Raw genomic sequence first — 16,718 nt, 5'->3', positions numbered from 1 at the left:
ACGGTGAAATGGACGTGTTCATTAGGTGCGCGGTAATTGAGCAAAAATGGAAAGGCGTTATAGAGACCGAATGACACTTCACGACTCCACTATAGATCCAGCGCCATTTTTTGTTATTATTCTTCAGTTCTTGTAGTTTAAAAAGAACATTTTCTTTAGAATTGTTTGATTACCTTCATTCTCTGACACTGAAGCAAAATGTCAGAAGTTAATTGGACCGGTAAGTTAAAAACTTGGCCCTGTACGTTACTAGCCCAAGGTGACGTGTGGTTAATATTTGTCTTTAAATGTTTATGGGCTTCACGATCTTGTAAACACGTCTGAAGGTCTACAGAAGTGGGAAATGGGAGATTTTTAGATTTTTTAGAGATTTTTTTAGGCAACATGGTAACTGAGTGTATTGTAAAAATAATATTTGATATCATTGTTTCTCAGCCGCACAGTAATTGTTTGGGCCAAAAAATAAGTTTGTTAGAGACTACAGTAACTGTATTTGCTATAAAGTGTGTTTATGTACCTGTGAGGGTCACATGACAGTAAAAAACTGAATGCAAACAGTTATCATAATTTTATCCGTTATAAATGACAGGCTTTCACCTAGAAAGTCAAATTTGAATAGATAATAGAAAATATCCCTAGACTTACAGAGAGGAGATGATATCATTGTGACAGGAATTATATCCGACAGGTGACATAAGTGGTGATGTCTAACATGCACCCCGGGTGTTGCAGGTACACAAACAAAGCTCTGACGACGGTTTTCGCAGGACAGCTCCTGGCCATGACCTTAAACGCCATTTTCGGTTACTGTGGTTACTCTTGTCTGTACAAAGTGTGCTACAACCGTGACCTGTTCATCAACATCGACCTGTCGCTCAGCTGCTCCACCACCACAGCCCTGTACATCGTCGGCTCGGCGGTGATGGTGCTGTCGACCATGACGGTGTTCGAGTATGGCTCCCACTACTTCGCCGAGAAGTTCCGGCTGGTGGAACGCAAGCATCGCAGCAGCTCGGAGAGCTTCGTCAAGCAGGCCGTGGTGGTGAGCAGCGGCTGCCAGGGTTATGTCCCCCACTCGTGCGCCATGGCGGCGCTAGTGGTCTTCGCGTTCTGCAAAGGGCCGGTAATCTACGAACTGGTGGCGCTGTACCGGCCGACCTCTGACCGCCTGGTGCTGATAGCGCTGGTGTGCGAGGTGTGCTACATGGTGCTGTGGATTGCTCTGTGGTTCGGTTTGACTGTCAAGCAGCGATGGCAGTTCCGCATTCTGGACTACGTTCCGCTTGGACAACCGCTGTTCCTCATCCACGACGACCAGGTCGTCAAGAACCCGACCTTTGACCGGGATTCGGCCGGTGGCGGCGGCGGCGGCGACGGCAACCACAGACATAACGGTGTAGAACTGGAGGACATGTCCTCCCGCTCCAGCCGCCGCAGTCGCAACGGGGAGTCGCCACCCGGCTACCTGGAGGCCGTAGACCAGGGTTCAAGGGACGGTACCCCTGACCCTGACCTTCCTCACTCCGACGCTGGCACCGAGGACTCGGACAACGCCAACCTGGGTGAAGGAACTGCGGTGGACTGTGGTGCATCTGGTGCTGGGGCCATGCGCAAGCCCAGGCCGGGCCGGCGAAACGGGGGTCAGCGCGTGACCTTTGACGAGTCGGTGCGCAGCGGCAACTCGGATGGTGCGCAGGACACGTGCGGAGGCGGGGGCGGAGACTCCTTGATGCGCCGAGGGGAGGACGGCGCCCCCCGGGTGGTGAACGTCACGGCAGACGTGCACAGCAACGGCAAGGTGGGCGGCGGTGCTCATGATGGAGGTGGTGACGCGACCAGCAAGAGCTGCGGCGTGCGACTGCGGAAACAGGACAGTGTCAACGACAACACGCTGTGCAGGGAGTATCGCAACAGCATCCGCAGCAAATGCGACGACTTGTATGCCGTGGTGGATAAGAGTGCAGCGGGAGGACGGGTGGACGTGTCCAACTCGGCCACCCAGACACCGTCGTCCGCCCACGACCCGCTGCCCACGCTGATGTCGTCTTTCCGAGACAAGGTGAAGGAGTCGTCGCGTGCTGCCAACACTTACAAAGAGCAGCACCGCAGTCTGCAGATGGGCAGGTACGGGTCCCTTGAGAGACAGACCTTAGACTACCCAGGTGCAGCGGCTGGTGGAGGCAATGGCGGACCAGTGGGTTCAGCCGAATCAGCTGGAAAACGTCGCGGAATTGTGGAGGGTGAACTGGGCGAAGTCACTCTCAGACTTGACGACTCCTTGGACTCCGGAGTGCGTTCGGGTAAGCGTGGTTCGACCGTCAGCGGAAGTGACGATGACGGGCAGCTGCTGCAGCTTCACCACGGCCAGTTTCACCAACACCACCCACTGAACTCTCACAACTTCAGTCTCCCCGACCTCTCGCACCCCACCCGCAAACAACCCAGCACCACAGATGGCAACGTCATCGGTCTGCCCGCCATCACAGAGAACGGACAGCTTCATGCACCCGGGGTGGCGGCTGTCGACAGACCACCTGCCGGGCGGCTGGGGACGGGCAAAGTGGATTACGTGGCGATGAATAAAGACCACGGGTACCCCCGTCACCTTCATATCGTGGCCAGGAAGGGCGAGATCGGGCGAAGGGACTCGGCTAATTACTCTCTCGCCTCCTCCCAGGAAACCTCCTCCAACGAGTCGGAACAGGGGCACGGGCTGTGCAGTCAAGTATAGTAACCCCTTCCCTTTGCACGGCCATGTCCTCCGCCACCTAGCATGATGACGTGTGATGTTTTGTTTCATGATTTCTTTCAACAGTTGTTGCTGCATCCGCATGTTTATTCCAGTCTGTTCCCCACAGTTCGCAAGGAAAGAACGCCTGTCACGCATGGTCACGTTTTTACATAAAATCAGTTTTTAAAATTGTTTAAAGACTCAGAGAGGTTTTTTTGTGTTGCGTTTGTTTAGTCTGTCGTTTTCAGTCACAGCGGTAATGTGATGTGGCCATACATCTGCGGGTGGATAGTCCAGCACCATGGCTACCATCCATCACCAATCCCAGACTTGATGCAGCTGCAACGACTCGGGGCTTGATGTGATGTGTAAATGCGCCCTCATTCCGGAAGTTTGCTGGGAGGTGGGGCATTTCAGTGTAATTGCAGGCTCTCCTGTACTCCAACAATTTCTTCGATCATCGGCCAAACTTAAGCGTACGTCGATTTTCTTTAGAATAGAGCCTCGATTATCTTCTCGTTGTGGGGTGAAAGGTCAGGTCTGGTGAGCGTGGAAATGGCTGCTGGTGCTGCTGGTGCTGCTCGCTTCCCACGGTGCATTATGCCGGTTATTTATAGTTCTCGTCCACAAGAAATGCCTCCGGGTTGTTCTTACGTTCTGGGTGTGACAAGCTGTTGCTGCTGCTGACTTTTTGTCGTTGTCCTTTAGTTCCACAAAAGCGTCTACACCAGCTGATTATTACCAGGCAGTCTACACTAGCTACCTAACTGATTGTCACGAAGCAGTCTACAGTCTACACTAACTACATCATTGTTATGAGTCTACATTAGCTTATTGTCACGAGCCAGTCTACTATACTAGCCACCTGACTGTCACGCTTCAAAACACCTTTTGGCCATCGTAGTGATTCGAGGACGTGGTCCAGTGTCACGTGTCCAGAAGATTACCTCGGAAGTAGCTACAAAGTGTTAAAAATATATGTATATCTGTAACAAAGGTATATCTCCACCGTCGACACCTGCTAGCCCTGGTGAACCGTTAATTGTCGACAGAAATCCCGCTGACTACGCCACATCTGTTACAAAGGGTGGGCTGTGAGGACTACTATTCTCTTCCATTTTCCAGTTTGACCAGTTCATGACTTTCGTGATCAATGAATCACGTGATTGTCTTGCCACGTCTCCTTGTCGTCTCTTACCTACACGCGTGTGGTTTGTCTGTGTGTGTGTGTGTGTGCGCATGTAGGTATGCATGAGTAGTGTTCACATTCCTGCATGCAGTCACGTGCAAATGGTGTGTTCCTGGTGAACCGTGACTTTCCCTACCGTGCATGCTTTCCAGAACCACGAGTGTTGTGAATAAACGGACCTTAATCACAAACAGCAGGGAGTGTCAGGAGGTCCCCCCCCCCCAAAAAAAAAAAAATAAAATAAAAAAATTAACCAACATCTCTCACACTTAATTACAGAAGATCACGCCAATAAATCGACAAACAAAAAACAAGGATTCAGATAAGGGTGATCACAGGAATAACCGACAACTCACAAACATCAAACCGGTCACATCAACATCAGTCGTGTGCAGTGACGTGCAGGTGTGTGTGTCTGTGTTGTAGATAAAGAGTCTGACAAGCAGTGATGTCGAGTTGTGTCTACAAGCCATCTCTACACGTCACTCAAGAGCAATTGTTTGGTGCCCTGCACCTGGTGTTTGGCAGGCAGAGGCTGGAAAATGTTTCGAGTTCGTTGTGCAGCCTTCGATCCCTCAAGTTTTATTTTGTCTGTCTCACCTCACAACACTGTCGACGTGGTAAAACAACTTCACCCCAAACACCACACGTTTCATTACTGTCAAATGACCCTCTCCTTTAGACGAAAGGTTGGATCGGCTGCTGGTGTCCAAGAGCTACCCGACACCAGATTAATTAAAATTTATTGTTAATATCCTCCCTGCCTACTTAATCCAAACGATAGTTAGAGGTTTGTGGAGAGCAGGCGGCAATGTAAGGTGGACACCACGCTTACCTCCTCCACCACAAGGAGGGTGGGGAGAGAGAGAGAAGGTGGGGTTAGTACGGACTCATTCTCACGAGGAGGGGGATGGGCTGTGAGGTTAGTGCGGACTCGTTCTCCAACGACCGAAACATTACGAAGCGAACTTTTTTTTTAAACCTGTGCACGTCTTGCTCTCTTGTGAACATAAAACCACTCACATCAAAGTAAAGATGCGCATTTGTAAGAAAACACAAAAAGTAGCTAGGTGAGCAGACACAGACAAAATATGAGACTCTAATCTTCTTCGCAAGCTGCACCCGAGTCAGTCTGCTGGGTGTTTTATATTTGAAGGCAAGGGGTAAAACATAAAGCGCACTTTTATGCACATGAACTGTAAAAACATAAGAAAGAAACAGTTTGGTTACAAGGCTAAGAACTGAGGCGAACACTGACGGGACCAAAGTGATTATGTAAACACTGGAGAAGACAGTGAGACCAGGAACAGCAACAGTAAAAAGACTGCAGAAAGAGTGAAAACACCGACATTCAAGAACAACAGTCAAGTGGCAGGTGACTGCACCGGAATGTGTCGGCATCTCCAGCCGGACAGGTGCTGAGCAGCTAACAATCGTAGTCTGGAGTACAGCACGTTCCTGAAGAAAAAGACATCAAAGAAAAGACAACTACCAGAACCGAGGAAATACTAATACATTAAAAAAAAAAAAAAAAAGAGTAGAAACAAACCAAGGAAACTAAGAAAATAATGTAACTCTGAGGAGCAACCTCGAGAAGTTAGAGACAGTCATCCAGAAAGGGGAAAAGGAAAGCAAACTCCCACCCGAGATACCCGACTGTTTCGCCAGACAGCAGATGATGAATGGAAGTAATCTGGGGTGAACGATGCTCTGCATGCAGAGAGCTGTGTTCACCTCCTGCAGAAGGCACAGTCATAAACTATTCTACATTTGTGCGCGTGCTTACTTGTTCATGTGTTTGTGTGTGTGCTTACTTGCTTTTGTGTGTGTGTGTGCTTACTTGTTATGTGTGCTGTTGTATCAGTATTCAAGCCCACACCAATAACTTGTCTCAGTTGCTGACATCACGCATGAATCACACCTTTCAGCTCACCTGTTTAAACTGTAAAACGAGTCAGACAACAAAACTCTCACCAAGACCAATAAAATCCACCGCGCCATGTAAGCAGTCTTCTAGACATGGCAAGCGCTGGCTGCTACAAATTTCGGGGTATTAGATGTCTTGTTGAAGTACTGTGTGAAATAACAAAATAATAATACGTGTTCTAACCCAAAATTGCACAATAGTATAGTGTTGTACGTGTGGAATGTAGTTTTGCACGTGTGGAGCGTTCACATGGCACACCCAAGGGTTTAGGTTGCATGTGAGGTCTCGAAAATAAATTTCAAATCGCCGGTCTCAAAAGCAAGTCGACTTTGCTCAGTCTTTATCTTAATGACTGTCTTTTGTTAATAATAATTTTTGTCTTAATGATTTACCACTTGAGATACTGACTTGAGACTCATTTTCAAGACTTCACACGCATAACAACCAACAAGGAGTGCTAGAAGAAATACGAAAAACTTGGGCTTAAGTTCCCCTTACAGGAACCCAGCTAGGAATCGTTATATATACCGTTACTGACAGGACTGTCATGATAACTGATAACTACAGGTCTGTAAGTGATCTAATACTGTTGATATTCAGTTCCAAAGTCAAAATTATCAAAGAAAATTTAAGCTCAAAATATTGGTACTGTTGATATATCAGCATTAAAATTTTATTATGATGTTTGTTATTCTGAGGTATATATATCTTGCGAGGTTTTACAGTGACATCGAACCCTCCTTATCATGTAGATAACAGTGTCTTACCGAAGTAGCTATGTTAATGAAGTGATTATTGTGAAGGTTAACGGCACTTCTTATCTCTGGCGTTTACCAGAATGGCAATGCCACCAAGCCCAAGTGAGCTGATGGGAGGACCACGAGTGCCAGCCGACAGCCAAACACCCGGATCCTCCGCCAGACCCTGACGAAGGGCAGGTGCGTCGTTTACCTGTGATGAAAAGCGTGAGCCAGGGAGAGCCCTGCCCACCACTGATCAGGCACAGCTTCACACAGCTTCACACAGCTCCCCTTGTCTCAGGCCGCTACAAGCAATAAAGGGGGACGGGTTGGGGGTAGCGACTGATGAGGGAGAAAGGCATGGGAGGAGATGAGAGAACGCGGGATGGCGGGAAGGGTGGGTGGGGAAGGTTTTGGAACCTGTAACACAGACCCTCTTTTATGCCACAACCGCGTGCGTCTTGTCTTCGCAAAACTAAATTCTGGAATTTTTAGGTGCGTGGGTAGTTGCAGAAAGAAGCCATGACAGGAAGATGAAAGAGATGTACCACCTGAGTTGTAAATTGTGAGAAATAATTTCTGTAGAAGTAAGAGAGAAAATGAGAGACTGGCTGAGAGCCAGCAAGGTGCTGGACACAATGAGTGGCCAAACCTAAGGTTCGTCGGTGACAGGAGAGGTCACTCACAACAGGCGCATGTGTACCGTGGGTCCAACTGGGAGACATCCAGGTGTGCTCAGGTGATCTCAGCACAGACATGTGCACCTCCGTTTCGTCTCGAGATGACGTCGACAATGACTTTAGTCAAGACCGGAGTACATCGTCAATAAACACTGAGGCAGAGTTCACCAGAGTTCAAGAGTGAAAATACTGAACTTGGTTCTCGCAAAGTGAGGGTGAGACATCTCCGTGCATACAAGGCTTGAACTCGGTACACACGATGCTGACATTCCCAGCGGAGAAATCAACCAAAATGGCTGAAGGACAACGCGCTGCACGCGGCTAAATCTTCTATCGTGGTGTAGAAGAAAGAGGAAAACAATATATTCAAAGACGACGAAACGAGAGAAGAAATAGAGATACACCTGTCCCGGAGAGTAAGACAGCTGAGGTTTTAAGAAAGATGTTTATAGGGCAGTGCAGCAGGGTTCCTTATTTATAAGCACATCCTCCAGCCCAGCATCATGCTTGTAGCTGGAGCTTGACATGAACTGTGCCAGACGCAGAGCATGATTATTACTGAGCGGGCACTACATTATTTATTTATTATGTCAACAAGGGACACTGTGCAGTGAAGCACCTATGACCAGGACTCATATCTTCATGTCTGACACTTATGAAAGCATGCATGAGTTTGACTCAGTCTATCAAGTTATTCAACCAAGGCCAGGCCTCCTCTTTGAAAAGTTTCGGCGTAGAAAGTGTGCAGTGCTCAAAGTAGCAAGCTTTTCTCTTCGTTTTGTGTCCAGGCTGTCAATGGGATCATTTGATGCTTTGTACTTATTTTTTTCATGATTTTTATAGTTGATATGTACGTATGTATGAACGTTTGCAAGTATTTATGATTTCACTATTCGCGTACTGTGACAAAACTCTGACCTGCGGTGTCCACCCAAGGCTATAAATGTTTTGGTACGAGATTTGTCAGACTGATGAAATGTCTGTGTCATCATTGAATAAACTTATGACAGACTGAACATCACCAAAGAATCTGAAGAACTCGCTCGCTCTCTTTCAGTGAATTTGCAAGTGTGAAGTGTGGACATTATCCTCACCAAGTGTAGGTCACTAACACATCTGCTAACTCCCTTGGACACGACTGTGACGGTAGCAACACTAGAGTTGTTTACTTCTCAATTGTTGCTAGTACTATTCCGCTGGCCACACTGTACTAACACTACCGGTTATTTCATTTTAATATACAGCACGAGAACTTTAGGAGCATTGCAGTTTAGTTGCCAGCATAACAAGCTACCAGCACCATAAACTTGTTATCACTGCTTTTAGATATGCGGTGTGTTTGTACGGGCGATGTGTGCAGGTTCATCTCAGTTGTGTACTAGCTAGTCAATAAAAACTGTCACTTGACGTGCCTTGTGTCTTACCTGTGTTTGACAGCTGTTTAAGTCACTTGATGTAATTTTGTGAGAACAACATAGTAAAGAAAAATACAAGTAACCTCTTGTCTCTTCCACTCTGCCTCCCAATTATCTTTGTGCGCGCGCACACACGTGTGATCATCATCAGCGAGCTTTTCTCGGCTTTCTTCTGAGTCAGCAAGGGTCAAGTGTAAAGGTCGCAGATTTTTCTAAGAATCCTTGCTTGTTCAGATTGCTGAGAATCGAGAACTGTTGGTGCTTTGCCTTTAGTAAGATCCGTAAATTTTGTGAAAGTGTTTCATCTACTTGCTTGACTGAGGAAATTCAGTCATAAATGAAAAAAAAATGCAACGAAAAGCATTAACTCAAAGCAGAAGTTAATTTTTTTCTTTCAGCCAGAATTCCAGAACAAAGCCTTCAGCACCTAAGCGTGGATGCCTGAACGAGGGAATGGTCCCCCTAGTAGCTTGGTGTTAGCGAGGATCCTCCCTGGGATAGTCCAAGTACCATTGGTAACGAATGGTCCTACTCACGAGATGCCTGTCTTGTGGAATGCTACAATCTTGGCTTCGAACAATAGCTCCAGATGCCTTCCTCTATCTCCTTCTCTTTTACTCCGTGACTTCATTCCCCAACTCCACTACTCTCCCACACACACGCTAACACACACAGAAGCACATAACTTTCGTTCGTAAAAATCCAGGTTTACTTTTGTGCCAAAACTCAGTTCATTCTCCCCGTTAACGCAGATCCCTATCTACATGTTGCTTTTTGTTTCCCAGCGTTTCTTTGCCTCAAACCTGAAAACACAAACACACAGGCGAGTGAGGACCAACCTCGGAGAAAACATGCTAAAGATTACACGCTGCAAGTAATAAAACGTTACACAACATTAATGTAGTAAGTGCACTGTACCCTGTCGCCAAATGAAGTGTGTTACACTCTGCTTTCAAACAAGCACAAGTAGCTGATGACCTGTGTACGTCAAGTAACAAAGTGCACTGTACTGTCAAGGAACAGTATAACTTCAAGTAACAAAATAAACTAAAATGTCTAATAGCAAAGCATATTATGCAATGTTCCTAAAGTGCACTCTACCCTGCAGTTAACGTAAGATGTACCGTGTAAGGCAACAAAGTACACTGTATCCTGTTGTATGTGTGATCGTATTTGTTTGGTGTGTCCACAAAATAATATGCACTTTTGAGTGTGTTGTGTGGTGTATAATGTGAGTTCATTTCTGTCTGCCATGTGCACGTTTGAGAGTGCTGTGTTGTTGTATAATGTGCGTTGTGTATGTTTGTGTGTTCATGTATGTTTGCCCTGTGCACTTTAGAGTAGTGTGTTTTTGGAGGGGATCTCAGATCATAGTCACAGCTAAATTCATTAGGTTTATGACCAACATGACATCTCTCTCTATTTATCCTACAACCAAAACAAAAGCTGAACATTAAACTTTACACAAATGCAAATTTGAAAACGTATTTCACGAAATGTGAATAGTGCTCACCCCCAGCACAGCTTCTTCTGTTGCCTTGTTCTAGCGGCCTCTTCATTTTTCTGCAAACACAGCAAACACAGTTAGTGCAGATGACACAAGTTTCTTTTAATCTTATAACACAGTGCCGACTACACCATGCTCTCATAAATGAAATCATAACCTTCCTCAAACCTATAAAGTCTTCACTCAGCATTTTCATCAGGTATTGATGTTCTCGGGCACCATTACAAGTCATCCACATGTCAGCTGACATTGTGCCTGTACATGATGATAAAGAACACAAAGATAGTTGCGTAGGAACAGGAGGGAGGCAAGGGGGCAGCCGCCCCTCCAAAAAAAAAAAAAAGATACTGAAGGGAAAGAATATGAACGTCGTTCACTGTCGGCATTGACACCCACCACCAGCCCCCAAAGCCCAGCATCTTCCTAAGCCACCGAAAGGGCAAGGTTGCTGACAAGTGTCATCATCGTCCATCCCTTGATTGAGGCTGCCACTCATGAGTCACCTTGGTCACAAACACGTGGATACTAGGATCTGAAAAACTTTTGCTCACAGATGCCATGTTATCATCTTGATTTCCTGTAGGGGTTTACTCCCTATCTTTACCAAGAATAACACAAGGCAGTGGTATCATAAGCCTTTGATTAAGGTGGGGTTATTAAAGAAACATTCCTGATTCTATTTTGTGGTATGCAAAACATGCAGAACACACATGGCTCATTGGCTTCATCACGTGCTCATTCAGCCCCATTACCCTAGTTACCTTTGTCACCTTCGTCTTTTCAATGAAAGTAAGCATTTGAACAGCTTTGTTCTAATGCCAGTCAACATCGACCAGGTGTATCACACATCCGGTGAGGTCTGTTGCTTTTGTCATTTCAATGGGAAACAACCAATCAAACAGCTACATTTTTCGTGCCTCTCCATACTTACCAATAGATCCTCATTAAAATGTTAAAAGTATACTCATTCCAACTGCAGAGTCTCAGAAGAGTTCCATAGTGGGAGTGCCAACTGTGTCCAGTGCACAATGGCAATACAAGCAAAGAATAAATTTCCACAACGGCCTATTGTAGTACTTTCTGCCTTCCCATATGACAGCAAATTTTTAATTTTTAGCCATGTTCTGCCATTGTTTTGACATTCATTGTCGTTTGGCCCAACGCTACTCTTTCAATCATTAACAGAAACATTTATGAAGATGTATACACTTGTACAATTTAAATGTTTGAGGATCTAAAATGTGCGCACAAAACATATGAACATACTGCACATGCACACAAACCTATCAAGAACATTGTCTCAATCAACCACACACACATACTACTATTTATATTACTCTCAGCATGAGACTGCAACCAAGACCCTTACTTCTTTCTCTTCCAGAAACTTCCTGGCATCTACTGCTTGGGTTACTTTCTCTCCAAACTGCAAGCAGACAAAAACAGTTAAGCACACTGTTCACAGAATGGAAATCACCTGCTACCTGTAACTGAAATCTAAAACCAAAAGCCTAAGCAGCATATTCTTGTTTCTGTTCATACACTATGCTGTGCAGACTGTGTTCTCCTGTGCTCTATAGTGCTGTTCAACCACAATGCCAAACACTATGTTGTGCACACCATGTTCTCTTGTGTTCTATGGTGCTTTTAAACTGCAATGTCTCCATAGTTTATGTTCATCTGCACACACACCTCAAGGGCACTACTCTTTCTATGCATACATGTGGAAAATCATTTGTGAAGTTCTATTGTGACTCCATAAATTATACAGTGGAACCTCGGTTAGCGAACGCCTCGGATAGCGAATTTTTCGGTTAACGAACAAAAATTTCGCTAAAAATTTGTCTCGGATAGCGAACAAAATTTCGGATAACGAACAAAAATTTCGTTAAAAATTTGTCTCCGATAGCGAACAAAATTTCGGATAACGAACAGCCATGTGAACCACACGTGACCGACCAGCATGTCATCATTCGCGCTCGAGACACAGTTACGATCAGTCGTTCCTTACCTGTGCGCATCCTTCTTATTTAGTGATTGTTGTGCTTTATTTTAATAAGATAATCCTCAATCATGGCTCCAAAAAAGATTAAGAGCAATTAATAGTAGTGAGGTAATGACAAGGACGCGGCCAACAAATGAATTGAAAAAGGAAATGATTTCAAAGTATGAAGGTGGCATGCGTCTGTCGGATATGTGATGTCGTATTACCGAAGAGTTTTACAAAAAAAGGCAGAAGAAGCAGACACTGGACAAGTTTTTTTCTTCAACCTCAAAGCTACAGAAAAGGGAAATCTCCCCGATTTTACAATGTCACGTGTGCTCATGGAGAGGGGATTCAAAGCAGTAATTCCACCCATTCCTCCCCACACCTGTTTCCAACCACGCCGTCAAAACGGCAAGTTTTCTGTTTAAATGCTTTCGTTAATGTTTGTATGTTTATTTAACTCCATTTATATTGCATTATAACTGTTCTCATTAAAACAAATACCTATATAGCCTGTAACTTTCAAATAGCGAGTCAACAGGGGCTGGGAACCAATTAAATCTATTTCCTTTATTTCTTATGGAAAAAATTGTTTCGGATAACGAACATTTCGGTTAACGAACAGCTTTCCAGAACGGATTAAGTTCGTTAACCGAGGTTCCACTGTACATAAATTAATACCATGGTGTTATATTTATTGCGACTGTGTCTTGTTCCTTCTACTCTTCTGGGACAGAAAAGGGAAGACTGGTGCTATGGCCCCTTCAAAACAAGGGAAGTAATGTATTTCTCAAGCTGGTGGAATTGCAGTTCGTAAAAGTTCATACATATGCAACCCAGTCCAAGGATAAAGCTGACACTAAATCGAGTGCAACAAAAAACTGCGTGTTTTCCTAAAGATATCCTATGCAATTAATGCCATTAATCCATCCATTTCAGGAATATTCTCTTGCCCATAATTCTTAGAATTCTTGAAGGACAAAAGTTTTTTGTATCAGCAACCTGCTGACCTCTTTCAGTGTAAAAAAAAAAAAGTTTAAATGTACATCAAACAATGACCAATCCACACCATCAATGATATAAGCATTATTGTGATGTTGTCACTCTATATTAGATACAAAACAAATAAAAAAGTGGTATCTTTTAGACAAAAAAACCAACTATATTCATTAGCCCCCCAAAATTAAACCACGCGTAATTGCCATGTTGAAAAAAAACTCTACTTTTCTATTTACATCAGATACTTCACAAAACTATTTTAATTTTGACAAGAAACACACTTCTCTTGCTGACATGTAGTCACTCAATTCCACAGCTTGTTGAATATCACCAGCTGCTATCGCATCTTCTATCTTCACCTCAAGGACAGTCTTTGGCCCTAGGTGACCATGAGAAGTACCGCCCAGGTGACTGTTGACTCCCAGGAGACCCCTCACTTGTTCCCACTGCTTGTCTTCATGATTACTTTGGCAATCCTTCCTATGAAACACACACTTTCAACATTACCACTGGTGCAAGCATTTTCACTATTTCATTATCAGTCTTTTCTAATTAAAAACAAAATTTAAAAAATACAAAAAAATAAAAATCTAAGGGAACTGTTAAAATATATGGGTTTCCATTGTTTTAGAAATTGTTCCCCTTTGTGAACTTCCTTTCTTGTTGACAGATCTGCAGCTTCTTGAACAGCTCTTCAATTACAATTCCTCTATAACTAATAAAATATATTTTGATTATCTGAATATGGAAAATAACACTGATATATCTCTTATTATGATTTGAATTCAGTGCTCTTCTTGTATGTCTGGTGTTTACAAGTGGCTGATGTGTCTCTGTGTGTAAGCATGTTTGTGCATGCATGCATATGTGACGCATCCACAGGTACATGTATGCTGGCATTATCATGGGATAATCTATGGTAATGGTATCTATGGTAATCGATGGTAAGCATAACAAAACTGATGTCAGAATTACTGTCTGCACTCTGCCTCCTCATCACTCGAGGACAGGCGTCTTTTCTTGCTGACTCCAAGTTCTGATAAATCTGATTTTGCTGTGTAAGATGAGGTTTCTTCTCTTGAATCCTGTGGAAGGTTTACAATTTTGCTGTCATCTGAGTCTGTCATGGCTCTTGCTACTGCGACACACAAAAACAACTATTTTTAACACTGAGTTGCTAGGATTGCAAACACATTGTGCAGAAGATGTAGTGTCTTCATAAAATAAATCTCAGCAATTGTACACAAGTACTTTATTTCTTTGACTCCTGCTGCCAGCAGTTATCAACTCTGCTTTACCAAAAACTAATTGTAGTATCACCCCTTACCTCCTGGTCTACCATTCCTCTCCAGTAACCAAGTTACTGGTACACATTTTGGATGACAAATACAGCAGAAAAGGAATCATAAGCAAATCCTGGACTAATTTCCTGTGTTCATTGAAATAGACAAATATGCACTCTACACATTAATGCTGCATTTGAAAGATGATTAAACAAGTAAATTAAGAGAAATAAGACATCAAAACTATAATTTTTAGAAAAGAAAACAAAAACCCTGTAAGAAAACAGCATGTAAAATATTTGGTAAGCAAAAGCATCCATATTGCTATCAATGTCAAAAAGTCTATATATTATTTAAGTAGATAGAGATCACACAACTTAAGTGTATATGCTTTCAGTTATAAAAATAGATTACAACCCCATAATATCTATAGTCACCATGCTTGAAATCATAACAAATTATGAGAACTAAAACCCCTTTGCTAGAGAGACTAGACCTCAAGCTTTGCCACTGATAGCTGGGAAGATCTCTCCCTCCCTCATCTGTTTCCTGTGACTATAATCTTTGAATATACATGCCTTCAACACATCTCACAATATATTAGACTCTGTAAGATGTAAATGCCCATCCATGGTGCCATAATTATTAGTTACAGAAACATCTGTTTGCAAAGAATGAGCCTCTTGAACATCTGGCAGGAGATTTTAGCAGATTTATATATATATATAGATAAAGTAGCAGAATGTTATGGGGTGATTTTAAGAAATAAACTACAGGTGACGTTGATCTAGAAATCAATTTTTGCCCTCTGAAAATTCTTCTCAGGAACAGTAAAGCTAATTTTCATACATCAGTAAATCCCAAAACAAACAACCCTAAATTAATATTTGAATTGGCTTTGATCTAATTGGGCAAACTCACTATAATGCTTTAAGCATGCTCACTCAGAGTTTTATGTAACTTAAATTTAAAATGCAAACCATTTTCTAAAGCTGTTTTCTGTAAATGTTTTATCCTCTTCTCAGTGGAGCGTTTTGTCACTTCATTTGTCCTCTTTTCCAAAGATTTGAATTTCTGAAACAAAGAATCAACAAGAAATTCTTCAATTACACACATGCTTTCTGAAACAATGCACCAGCAACAACAAATACTTCATTTGCATACATATACTTTCTTCTTAGTTACACACTTCGATGCACTGCTTCTAATATGAAAATGCTGTAACACATATAGGATGGACCACATATTTCTCAAGATTTATTTATCAAACTACAAAAGAATAGTATTATGATCGTTCTTTCTTTTTTATCCGATATATTGTGATCAGGTATGAAATATTTTTTTCTGAACGCGGCACTTGTGCCGTGAAACGATATATGATAAAAATCGAATCACCTCCCAAATATGAGATGAGACATTTTTAGGTTTGGTAACAGAGGATTCGTTAACGGCTGGTTTCTCTTCTTTTGACGGTAAGTTCATATTTTCGTACAACGAAGACGTTCCCTCAAAATGTTCCTGATGTCTCAAGTAGATTTGTTCCCCCCTTGACAAGACTCTCCACCTCGAAGTCCCGTTCCGTGTGTCAATTAAGACCATGGACGTATAAGTACTTCGATCGTGATTAAGACTGTCTCAAGCTTACACGGAATAACACCAGTCGAACATATAACCTAACGCATGTATCGGCACAACGTCCATACACTCGTAAATCATCACACAAGCATTCAAAAGCTATACAGCCGTAACATAAGGACGGAAACAGGACGAAACCATCGATGTATAGATACGCGCCTTTTGTTTTAGATTTCTTTTGTTAAAGAGAAGTTTAACTTTCCGGATATCAATTAATGGGAAAGGAAGTAGATGAATAAGGTGTCCTGGTTTTTGTTTTGTTTTGTAACTACCGGCTGTTGAAAGTGGCGATGGATCGAGTTCATCTCGTACGAAAGCCTCGTAAAGGAACTGATCACACGCTAAGATAAATCAGGGATAATTAATTTCCTGAGCACGTGTTAAACTTTATATCCGTGTAGACGTTAGTTGACTACGGTTTATCTGCTGTCGTTGCATGTTTTATCTCTAACAGTCGACGTACCCACATACAGCGGGACACTATATTGTGAACCAAACGATCGAGAGCCCATAATAGAGCAATTAGTCGATGTGGAAAATGTTATCATCTTTGTTGATGAAGGCGATAATATGTAATACACTAAACTAGCGTGAAGAGATAAAAGAAAGAAGTACCAGGCTGCAT

General features: G+C 43.2%; 2 protein-coding genes across 5 annotated transcripts in view; one reads left to right on the top strand and one right to left on the bottom strand.

Moving 5' to 3' along the window:
- LOC112563800 overlaps positions 1-9,002 on the top strand; it is a 48,196-nt gene extending 39,194 nt beyond the window's left edge. For all 3 annotated transcript variants that reach the window (XM_025238138.1, XM_025238137.1, XM_025238139.1), the window contains 2 exons: positions 733-2,725; positions 6,685-9,002. In XM_025238138.1, coding sequence (XP_025093923.1) covers positions 733-2,725; positions 6,685-6,711 — 2,020 coding nt within the window. In that variant the 3' untranslated portion in view covers positions 6,712-9,002. The remainder of the gene's footprint in view (positions 1-732; positions 2,726-6,684) is intronic.
- A 370-nt stretch (positions 9,003-9,372) lies between these two features.
- Positions 9,373-16,711, bottom strand: LOC112563802 (protein FAM204A-like). 2 transcript variants are annotated; one of them, XM_025238143.1, is made up of 7 exons: positions 15,854-16,711; positions 15,439-15,532; positions 14,151-14,310; positions 13,457-13,655; positions 11,559-11,615; positions 10,196-10,245; positions 9,373-9,485 (listed from the first exon to the last, which is right to left on the bottom strand). In XM_025238143.1, the coding sequence occupies exons 1-7, from the start codon at positions 16,055-16,057 to the stop codon at positions 9,443-9,445; spliced, it is 807 nt and encodes a 268-aa protein (XP_025093928.1). In that variant the 5' UTR covers positions 16,058-16,711; the 3' UTR covers positions 9,373-9,442. The 2 variants fall into 2 exon arrangements, with proteins under 2 accessions (XP_025093928.1, XP_025093927.1); XM_025238142.1 differs by having other exon boundaries at positions 14,151-14,313; positions 15,854-16,707.
- Between the last annotated feature and the right edge of the window lie 7 nt (positions 16,712-16,718).

The sequence above is a fragment of the Pomacea canaliculata genome, linkage group LG5 (genome assembly GCF_003073045.1).
Source record: "Pomacea canaliculata isolate SZHN2017 linkage group LG5, ASM307304v1, whole genome shotgun sequence".
Taxonomy (NCBI): domain Eukaryota; kingdom Metazoa; phylum Mollusca; class Gastropoda; order Architaenioglossa; family Ampullariidae; genus Pomacea; species Pomacea canaliculata.
Note: the sequence above shows the minus strand (reverse complement) of the source record. Positions and strands in the feature narration are given on the sequence as shown.

Excerpts from the sequence above, each read along its gene's own strand:
- LOC112563802 (XM_025238142.1), bottom strand. The coding sequence starts at position 16,057 with ATGGTCTTAATTGACACACGGAACGGGACTTCGAGGTGGAGAGTCTTG. Across the intron at positions 15,533-15,853 it reads TCTCATCTCATATTTGGGAG|AAATTCAAATCTTTGGAAAA; the intron begins GTGATTCGATTT and ends TCTTTGTTTCAG. Across the intron at positions 13,656-14,150 it reads GAGGAGGCAGAGTGCAGACA|GAAGGATTGCCAAAGTAATC; the intron begins GTAATTCTGACA and ends TGTGTTTCATAG.